Source organism: Carlito syrichta, unplaced genomic scaffold, assembly GCF_000164805.1.
Source record: "Carlito syrichta isolate Samal-C Ts95f unplaced genomic scaffold, Tarsius_syrichta-2.0.1 Scaffold316389, whole genome shotgun sequence".
In the NCBI taxonomy this organism is placed as follows: Eukaryota; Metazoa; Chordata; class Mammalia; order Primates; family Tarsiidae; genus Carlito; species Carlito syrichta.
The window spans coordinates 247,939-258,794 of NW_007260485.1; the positions used below are offsets into that span (position 1 = coordinate 247,939).

A 10,856-nucleotide genomic window follows, 5' to 3' on the forward strand; every position below is an offset into this window, starting at 1 on the left:
GGCTCAGGCAATCCACTCACCTCGGCCTCCCAAAGTGCTGGGATTACAGGCTGAGCCACCGAGCCTGGCCAAGAATGAATATTCTTAACAACATATATTTTTGTTTTAAAAAAGCAGTTAATTTCATAATAGTCATCCCTAATTTTGATAAGAGAAAAAAGGTTTAACAGTTGTTAAGACTCTCAGCTCAGTACCACTATAAACAGAATCCCTGGAATCATATTCTGTTTAATCCAGTTTCTACATTTTAAAGAAGAAAATGGGTGTACATATGAGATCTGACAGTTAAGTTTGCCAACTCATCCTAGAAAAAGTGCAGCATACCTCATTGCTGAATATCACTATGGTCACCTTTGAAGTACTCCCCCTGTGAAGCTGTGCACCAAACGCCAGCACTTGGTCCACCTGTCAAAGCAATTTTAGAACTCTTTTTTTTGGAATAGCCATCAGAGCTGTCATCATATTATCCTTAATGCCCTGAATGTCATCAAAATGTTCTCCTTTAATATTTTATTTATCTTCAGGTAAAGAAAAAGGTCATTGGGGGCCAGATCAGTTACATAGGGGTGGTGTTCCAATACAGTTACTTGTTTACTGGCTAAAAACTCCCTCTCAGACAGTGCTGTGTGAACTGGTATATTGTCATGGTGCAAGAGCTCCTTTGGCACCATTTTGCACACACCTTTCTCGTGCTAAGATTTTCAGTTAAGATTTTCCTGTTTCTTGACGTTTGTTTGGTCTGCTATGCTTCTGAGAGCCGAAGATTCTGATGCACAATTTGACAAATTTTTTGCAGTGTTTTTATCAGTCCTGCTTGTAACTGGCCGTCCTGACCTCTCTCCATCAATGACACTTTCTCTCCCCTCAGAAAAATGTTTAATACACTTGTACACTGCTGTTTTCTTTATGGCATTATCCCCATAAACTTGGGGATCTGACAATTAAGTTTGCCAACTCATCCTAGAAAAAGTGCGACATACCTCATTGCTGAATATCACCTCCCTGATTCTTCTTCCACTCTTGCCAAGTTTAACAAGGAATTTAATGTTTGTTTGTTGCTCTAATTCAAGCTCCAACATCTGGCAATGGCACACAAAAACTTGCAATGATAGTGACACCGCCGCCACACGTTGACATGAACACAGCTGTGAGACACTGATATGTCAAGGTTATGAAACCTTACCTATTTGTTTGTACAGTGCTGCCAACGTAAGCGTGTGGTGGCGAGTTTGTGAACTTAATTGTCAGACCTTGTAGAGCTTAATAACTTTCTAGTCTTTTTTGTGACAGCTTTCATACTTTCTTCTGAATTACTTTCCAGTGTGTTTGCATTTCTGTAAGCATCAAGAATGTTCTTTCCTTTAAAAAAAAAAGCTAGAAAATGTTAGAAATGCTAAATATTATATACATATTCTCTTACATTTATAAACTTGCATGTCATTTACTTACATTTATTGTGTTCAGGCATTTGGTTTTATTTTGAGAAATACACACTGAACTCTCCTAGCTTGAACTCTCTAACACATTTTCTGGCATCACTACAATGGAAAACCCTCACAGTTTAAGGAAGCTATTAAATTTTTACTAAAGCAGGCCAGAAACACATTTTCTTGAAGTAGGGTCAGTTGCATTATATAATAAGTCCCTGTTGTGGTTAGTTTCTCTTTTATTTTTGTGAGACATAGGGTTGATGGTATATGCTTCTTGGAACAGTAGATAGATGATTTCACTGAGTGAAATTCTGAGTGGTTAAAAAAAAAGATACAGGGATTAAAGAGATTCTCCAAGTGGATCTGAGCAAGTTGTAAGTTATCCCAGTGTAACTAAGATGTTGAGGGAGATGTAATACTTAGGATCAGAGATCATCTGAGATAATGATTGAAAGCATCCAGTTACCAAGTGATTTAAGCCAGGGGTCCCTAACCCCCAGTCCATGGACTGGTAGTGGTTGGTGGCCTGTTTGGAATCAGGGCACACAGCAGGAGGTGAGCGGTGGGTGAGCACGCAAAGCTTCACCTGTATTTACGACTGCTCTCCATTGCTCACATTACCACCTGAGCTCTGCCTGCTGGGAGTGCGAGCCCTACTGTGAACTGCACTGCAAGGAGATCTAGGTTGCATGCTCCTTTTGAGAATCTAATGCCTGATGATCTGAGGTGGAGCTGAGGTGGTGACGCTGGGGTTGGGGAGCAACTGCAAATACAGTTAACATTAACAGTAAGGTTTCGCTGCACAGAGACTATAATAAACCAGTTGATTGCAGCCTATCTGTGAGTGGCAAGTGAGTTGATGTACTTCAGTTGTACAGCTGCATCTGGTGGCAGGATTTAAGTCAGAATCTGACACTTATTTTAGTCCATACATGGCCTGCCCGTTATTTTATTTACCACTTCCATCTGTGCCTTTTTAAATGGTGAATAGTATAATTGTTTCATTATATATTACAGTGTAATAATAATAGAAATAAAGTGCACAATAAATGTTATGCACTTGAATCATCCTAAAACCACGCTCCCCCCACCCCATTCCATGGAGAAATTTTCTTCCATGAAACTGGTCCCTGATGCCAAAAAGGTTGAAGACCACTGATTTAAGCAATGAAGATCACAGGAGAGGTTACAGGTGTCTTGGTTTTCTTGACACTTTTAGTCTGTTATTGTGATTATATTAAATTGGTGACATAATGCAGCATATGTTTTGAAAGAATATATTTAGTGGATTCCCCTCATTTACACATATAACTTGTGGGAATTCAACCACCATTCTACCCAGTGAATAGGCATAGGCCCCAGAAAGTATGAGGAAGGAGACATAAATCTGCTATTCCCTTAGACTGTCTTCTCACTTGTTCCTCATAGTGTATCTCACTGCACTAGTATAATTCTAATATTTAAAAGAAAGCATTTTTCTTTTTACACAATATAGTGCCTCAACATAGGCTCAAATGAAGAAGCATTTTCTTGACTCTGGGGTTATGTATCTCTCTTCAGTGAGGTGCTTTCCCATAGGCTCTTGAAGGGGAAGATTGACTAACTATGTTTTTTCACCATTTGTACTCAATTTAGAACCCAACCTCCCCCAGAAAATGTGATGCCATTGGATAGCACTGGTTAGTAGTTAGAAAAAAAAAAAGAAAAAAGATATATATTTTTTCGTTGGTGATTATTTAGAAAGTCACAAGTCACCATGCTTGAGTGCTGCAGAAGTTGGGAAAGGAAATGGATATGTACTCATTTGTTTCAGTCTTTCTAGGAATATTATTCTCTTTCACAGTCTATCTTATTTTTTTCCTCCCTAGTTGTGGCGATTTATGACTATACAAAAGACAAGGAAGATGAGCTGTCCTTTCAGGAAGGAGCCATTATTTATGTCATCAAGAAGAACGACGATGGTTGGTATGAGGGCGTTATGAACGGAGTGACTGGGCTGTTCCCTGGGAATTATGTGGAGTCCATCATGCACTATTCTGAGTAAGCTCTTCAAGCTGTGCTTCCCCCACGGGACGGTCAGGTCTTCCCAGATTATTTCAAGGCCCTGGGGATTCCACTCCAGTAAAACAGAATGAAGGATACAAATGATAAAAACTACTTTTTTTTTTTTTTTTTTTTTGGTTTATTGCCCAGTATTAAAACAAAAAAGCAAGCTGAGTCTGAACAAATGGATCTTTCTGCCAATATTTGTACTATGCTGAGCTGTTTGGATTGAAATAAAGTGACTATTTCTGAATAGGTCAGAGGTACAACATAACCTGTAGCTAAAACAAGTCAGATTAAGACCCATTCATAAAAATCTGGGATCTTTCTCAGGAAAACCGCGCACCCTTGGGGTCTCTCCTGTAGCGCCTGTGGCACTGGTTGCTCCTCGTTGCCTTTGCTAAGGGGCTGGTCTCGTGACCCGGTGGGGAACCCCAGCCCTTCATTTTCTTTCACTCGTATGGAGAGGAGGGACTTAGTGTTTAGATAGCATACTTAGCCATTTTTACAATCACTTCAAGTGGCTTTCCCCCTCTTTAACACCGCAAATTCTGCATTCTCTCAGCATCCGGGTGCACCAAGCGGTGTACTGCTGGACGCACTGGCATCCCTTCATGTGGCTCCGTTGGTAGATGGGAAGGTGGGTGAACTGTGGAGGAGGCTTCACAGCGGCCACAGTGCTTTCTGTGCGCTGTCTGTGATGGCATTGTCTCTGAGGTCTGGCGTGAAACGTGTAGCTCGTGAATAGGCGGAGGCAGGTATGTGAAGCCAGTCGTGAGGTTCTCATGGCTCTGAGGGGCCTGACCCATAGAAAAGTTCTCAGCGGCATCCTGCAGCCCTGCTTAGGTGTTTTGAAGAGCAGGCTCTTGGAGGTAAGACCAACTATCACTATCAGTTCTTTCACTATTTAGAAAAGCAGTTTGTTTTTAGAAGAGAACAGTGGGTATTTCAAATTTCATTACAGTCACTGGAAATGAGAGGCTTGTGCCTGTGCTCGCTGGATGTTGTTACTGGCCAAGGTTCGTTGCTGCTGGGCCATTTACTCACTCAAGTCTAGAAAAGGTCAGCACTCTCCTGATTTTGTGTGGCTAGACTCAAGTAGCTGCACTTAGTAAGAGTTTGACCCTAATATCTCCGAGTAAGAACATAATTTTGGGATAAGGGTAACAGGCCAAAATACTTACCCAATCACTGATAAAAATTAATATCACTTTGAGAGAACAATAACAAAAAGAATCCCCATCTGAACAGTAATCACAGCTTCAGATTCAGTGGTGTTGGTAGGGCAGTTGGGTTAATGGTCATGACTGTCATCGGGAGAATGAACACTGAGGAGACTCTGGCAGCCTGCCCTCTGTGGGTGGAGGCTGTGGTGTTGTGCAGCTCCAGGGCTTGGCCAGGTAGCACCTACCTGGGTGAAAGGGATAGGTGGCAGCTGCATGCATGTCACATGTCGTCGGCCTAGAACGTGGTGGAATAGTTCAGATGGGGACTGGCTGAGAGACGAATGCATGTGGTATTGTGTGAGGAACCTCAGAAGTGTGGCAGAAGGTAACATTCCACTTGTAAGTCTGTTGTCTGAGCTGTAGCCCACCTAGAGTTTCCTAATCAGGACCCTTTTTTGTTTTAAAGTTGCAGTTTTAAAACACATCGCGAGTAGCTATTTTGCTTTTAGGTTTTCTCAGCTCTGCTGCTCTTGCTTGCATTGACTTGCCTGCAGTACACTCCCCACTTTGTTTTCCTCTGTGCCACTTATTCCTTCTTTTCCTGCAGAGTAATGGCCCCGGGTGTCCTCTAAGCCTTGAGCTCCATTATGGGTTCAGAGTAGACCATGCTGGGATAGGTTGAGCTCTTCTTAGCACCGGCATATAGCCAGGAATGCAGTTTTAAAATTAGATGTTCCAGTTATTTAAATGGCTTTTTGCTGAGAAAGCTGAGTGGATTATTGAGGCAGAGTGTTTTGAAATCCACAAAATAGTTCTCACAGCTCACCACTACAGAAGCAGAGGAGACAGCTGCAGTAGAGGTGGGGACCTTTGGCAGGAGCGCGGCGGGCTGGGGAGCCCTGCTGGACTGCGGAGGACACTGGACACATCCTTTGTCTGGAAGAACTGCAGTGGGGGATTCATGAGTCAGCCAAGGTTCTTTATTATTTCGCACTAATGTGTGTGTGGCTTTTGTTTTACAAACAATACCTGTTGAATTTTCTGCATATTTTAAAATTTCTGTACAGTTTTGAATTCTGTAGATTGTCTTGGAAGGATACCATATAATGAGGATGGTCATGGCCTGAGGTAATGGAGACTTTAATGTGTGTAGTATTTCATAGGTTGCATGCTATTAACAGCTTGTGAGGGTATTTCCTGTTTTGTTGTAAGTTTCCCTCGTTTATCTTTTTGTAAACTAAAAGATGGTTGGTATTAGGAGTTACAAATGAATTCAGAAGGTCTTAGCAACCTCTATACTATTAACATTGTAGCAAAGATGACCCAACTGTAAAATCTCCTGACCAGGAAGCAGCCATTTCCTCAGGATGGAGGGTATGGGGAAGGGTTCTTCCCTCCAGAAGTGTGTGTGAGACTGTGTGTCCACCCCCCCCCTTTAAAGGAGTGACTGAACAGTTGTCTTTTTTGCTGTTAATACTCGAAAGACCATGGGGCTATGAATGAAAATACATTTTCTTGTTGTCTTTGACCTTATGTCCAAAGGCAATAAATAGGAAACAAAAATAGTGCCAATGTGTTGAAATTGAGACCTGAGCCATCTAGCCTGCTGTTTGGAACGAGTCTTTCCAGCTGTCTTAATATTTTACATCTTTTGGCTACTTGCTCCTCTCTCCCTCAGAGGCATTTGCTATCCCCATCTTACCGGGGAAAGGGCTTGCTAATTTTGCAGCTCCTAAAGGGTGAGGAACATTTCATCCCCTTCTCCTTCCTCAGACTGCTGTTCTAGTCCAGCTAGAGGGAATGCTTATGCACCTTCACGGTAATGCCTGTGGTGCTGCTGTGCTCCTTAGTGAGTTGTATGTGGATTAAAGAGAATTCCTGAAGATTTTTGTTTGGGAGGCACCGAAATGATAGTTTACTTTTATCATTTTGTGTTCATTTTCTTTTAGTAGGTAACCCTTCTGCATTAAGATCTGCTCTTATTTTCTTTTCTCCTCCATGGAGAGAGCATGGCAAGTCCTGAAGACCGTCTTTACTTTTGAAAAGGTTTGATGGAGGACTTGATAGGCGACTGCCAGATCTTTGGAGTGGGGGATCTGTCCACTCACGGACATCTTGGCCAGGACCTCTTAACTGGTGTGAAGGTGGCAATTCCTCCCACATGACCTACTTAGAATTACAGGGTTTTACAGCTAGATGGGATTTTAAAGTGCTATTTCACGTGGCTGATGAGGCGAGATGTTACCTTGCAGAGAAGAGCTGTAGTAAGTTAGAGCTTCTGACTGCATGCCCAGTACGCTTTCCTGCACTACAACTGTCTTAAATGTGCTGTATTTTTCTTTATAAATTAAGAGTTCTACTTGATGTTTTCGGGAATATACTTAAAAAGATGTGCCAACAGAATTGCTTAAAGGAGTGTACTAAGTGCAACCTTAATTAGTGAAAATAATCTTATTTGCCCCCTTGAAACTTCACTCAGCATAAACATTCTTCCGTAAGGTATGTGGAGTAAAAATGTATCCTGTTAGTTCAACACTAGCAGGAGCACAGCATAGCAAACAGCCTTATTTGAGAGCCTTATAAAAGTTACTAAATGGAGGCATTGAGCTGTTACCTTTGTTTATTCTTTATGCTGTTCTTTGTTCCTATTTTATTGAGAATCTCACAGATCTAAAAAAAAAAATTGTGAATGAAATGACAGGGCCTAGCTGTGTATAAATGATCCTTGCTAAATATCTTAAGGTTTTTTTGTAAAAAAATAATAATAAAGCTTATTTTCACATTAAAATGAAACCTCTTTTGCAACTTCAGAATTCTATGGAAAAGCAGTTTTTATCACATTTTGTATCCATGTACCATTTTTCTTAAAATGGTTTACAAAAAAGAATATAAGCAGTGTGTGATCTGGCCAGTAGTACTTTCAGCTCCCCGAGGGAGAGCCAGTGGTGTTATGAAAGGAGTGAATACCATTCAGGAAAGCATGAGGGAGCCGTCTGTTGCCGGTGATGTTCCTTGTGTGCCATCCAACCACCTCCAGATGAGTGGGGAACGTTCACTTTTTAATTTTTTAATTGTATTTGGAATTAATCGTTGCTGTGTACTAAGAACTTGACCTCAATAAATCCCCACAAAGTATATTCGAGTGTCTTGTTATTTGTGTTAAATATCCTCTTTCTAAGGTGTTTTCTAAGTTTCAGTAGTAAGGATAAGCTTTGGCTTTCCTGGTGCTCCAAACCAGAGAGCTGCTTTATATTACTGAAGTCTAGCTTATTAGACATTTACATTTTTAAAATGTTAAATTCGATCTTTACTTTTTCCTTCTACACTGCTGTTCAAATGAACTGTTTTCTAACCCTATTTGTGCTATAAGTGAACCGGAGTTTTCTTACCACTTTCCTCCAAGCATGTCTCTTCATGTAAAAATTTCTCAAACCTTGAGGATGGATATTGACTAAAAAGTATTGCAGACTGGTGAGAGGTGAATTTAAAAAATCGTGCCTTTGTTGGCTAAGAGCCTAGGTTATAAATTGACTACAAGAGTTTTCTAATGCATTTGAGGGTAACAGTATACACCAAGCTTGTCTCCATGAAACGCAAGAATAATGCTTCAGCTTTTCCTGCCTTCCCAGCCATCTTACTCCCTCTGTGCCTTTCTCTTTTGGGCGTCACTGGTAACGTGGTGTGGAAAACCCCGCAAATGCATTTCCATTCCAAAGGAGTCTTTCCAAAAGAGATTTATTTATGAACAGGGAATTTTAGGCACAAGAGCAGTTCTATCTCAAAGATATTTATCCAATAACTTGTTCATTAACCTAGTACTTGACTCCTATTACGCTACTTGGAATCACACATTTGGTTGAAAAGTTCTGGCTTTGGAGGTATGTTTGTTGCATTAGCCTGTGCTCACTGTACAGGTGAGGTATGGCTCCCACAGCCAGGTGGGCCTGGCAGATGCCAAGTGCAGGCGAAGGGCTCCAAGTTTCTGGCCTAGTTTGGTATGACAGTAAGTGATATATGCCTTTATACCCACCCTCACATAGCCATCCAGCACATAATTGTGACTCCAAAGCTTTGACACAGAAAGCATTCCATTTTATACTAGTTGGTACCTAAGTTTTGTTTTAAAGAAATAACAAAATCTTTAAAAGCTATTGCCACTTTCTTACCGCTAATGCATTTGATGGCCAAGCTTCTTAGTGTGTTACATAAAGTCTTACAAGTTTCATTGAACATTGTAGTTTACTCTTCATACTTTATTTGTTCAAGTTTTGTTCGGCCTATTTTTAGGTCTCCAACACAAAAAGCAAGACCAGGTGTCAGTGATGCCGATCGACAAACACTCAAGTCAAGTCCCCATGTTTAAATGAAATCTAGGAATTTTTTTCTTTTTATTAAGGATGGGTAGGATGACATGATGAAAACATGTAACTGAAAAACAAATTGACACTAACTGCACGACTGCTGTTCTAAGCCGTTACAATACTTTACTGACAGTAACTGGCAAGAGTAACTTGGAAAATAACTTAATCCAGCAGAACAAAAACATCATCAGTAGTACTGAATATATCTCTCTCATATATATTTCTCTATATAGCTCTGCACAATCAGGGAGCAAGGCACGTGATGAAATGGGAGCACATATTTATGCAGAAGAAATAACAGCAGCAAAGCTGAAAGAAAAATGGTAACTTCATCTTTACTGAGCTGTGCATAATCCTCTGAATAAGGTCCTCTATCCCGTACTTTATAATGCAGTTCCTGTATCTTTTTCATGCTTTAAAGAAGTATATTTCTACATGTATCTATTGATGGCAAAGCTCTCACGGCTTAGAAGTCAGTGTGAGCCCCGTTTTTTTTTTTTTTTTTTTTAAAGAAATGGGGACAAGAGGGAGCAATCCCAGTTAAATATATTGTGCAATTTTCCTTTAAAACAGTAAACACCACTTAGCGCACGCTGACATTTTATCTGAAATGTACATCTCTGTGTAAGAAGAGTTCATTAGTGGATGATGGTAAAATTAAGCAAAATCATTTGAAACATTCCAGTTAATGCTTATTTTCTAGGAGAGATTATTTACAAGTAGAGAAAAAAAATTAGGAGGTGGAGAATCATGAAAAATGGCAGTTTTTGGTATTTGGTTACAATAAACTTAACAATGGACAGTTTCCAAAATGCAAGGGTTTTTTCCCCTTAAGTGCTGCAGACATATTTTACTGCCTAAGAGATTGAGGCCTCGGCAGTCATGAGCGTGCTGTCAGTGGCCATCTGTGAGCAGTGGGTCCACTTCAAGCCTCAGCCATCCTGACTCGCTTCACGTGAATTCTGTCTTTGGTAGAAAGCCACCAGACCCCGCTCAGTCTGAAGAGAGAGTGAAGTCTCTCGTGAGTTGGTCACTTTCCATTTCTTCCCAAAACTAGAAATACTCACCACCTTTCTTCACTTTCATTAGCACCTCAAAGTTTGCTTGTTGGATTTTTTTTTTTTTTTTTTTTCAAATGCTACTCTGCCAAAATAGTTCAAGGCACTAGGGGTTACAGCAAGAATTGTTTCCTCTTACTTGAACAAGCCAACCGGTGGATCTGATTTCAAGTGTTTCTCAAGTATGTTGTTTTGTTTTTTACTTATTAGCAAGTTTATTCTACAGCTAAATTTCAGGTTTACATCCAGACCTTCTGAGGGCACAAGAACTGAGCACTTACTTGGCTTTGTGGGACAGATTGGAATGTTCTCACTGAATGTTAAAAGGAAAATTTTAAGAGACAGTAAACATTTAATTCTGTTCTACTGGTACTTCTCTTTGGAGCTAATCTCAACTTTGTGAGATCATATATTCCTACAGAGCTAGGGGTACTCTGCTTCATACAAATATAAAGTGTATGTTCTTAAAAAGTGCCGGAGTTACTTGCAATCTAAAGGTTTTGGGGTTTTTTTTTTTTTAAAGCAATAGTCATTCTCTCATCAAGCATATAACTCAAATTATTACACCTGTTTTGTTGAAATCAAGTCATCATACCTATAATCATACAGGATTGTACTGGTTCAGTCGGTCTAACCTTGAATAAGATCTGTGGGATTACATCAGTTATAATTTGTTAGCTCTGTAGGTATATGAAAAAGCTTGGCAATGTATAAAAATAGGAATGGATTTTTTACTTGCTTAAAATCCTGTGTTTATAACAAACTTACTTTTATCTGAGAAATAAAGATGAAAAAAAA

General features: G+C 40.2%; 1 protein-coding gene across 9 annotated transcripts in view; it reads left to right on the forward strand.

Annotated features, from left to right (window-relative positions):
• Positions 1-7,776, forward strand: part of ABI2 (abl interactor 2) — a 68,239-nt gene extending 60,463 nt beyond the window's left edge. For all 9 annotated transcript variants that reach the window (XM_008074304.1, XM_008074306.1, XM_008074301.1 and 6 more), the window contains one exon: positions 3,299-7,776. In XM_008074304.1, coding sequence (XP_008072495.1) covers positions 3,299-3,474 — 176 coding nt within the window. In that variant the 3' untranslated portion in view covers positions 3,475-7,776. The remainder of the gene's footprint in view (positions 1-3,298) is intronic.
• The last annotated feature ends 3,080 nt before the right edge of the window (positions 7,777-10,856 follow it).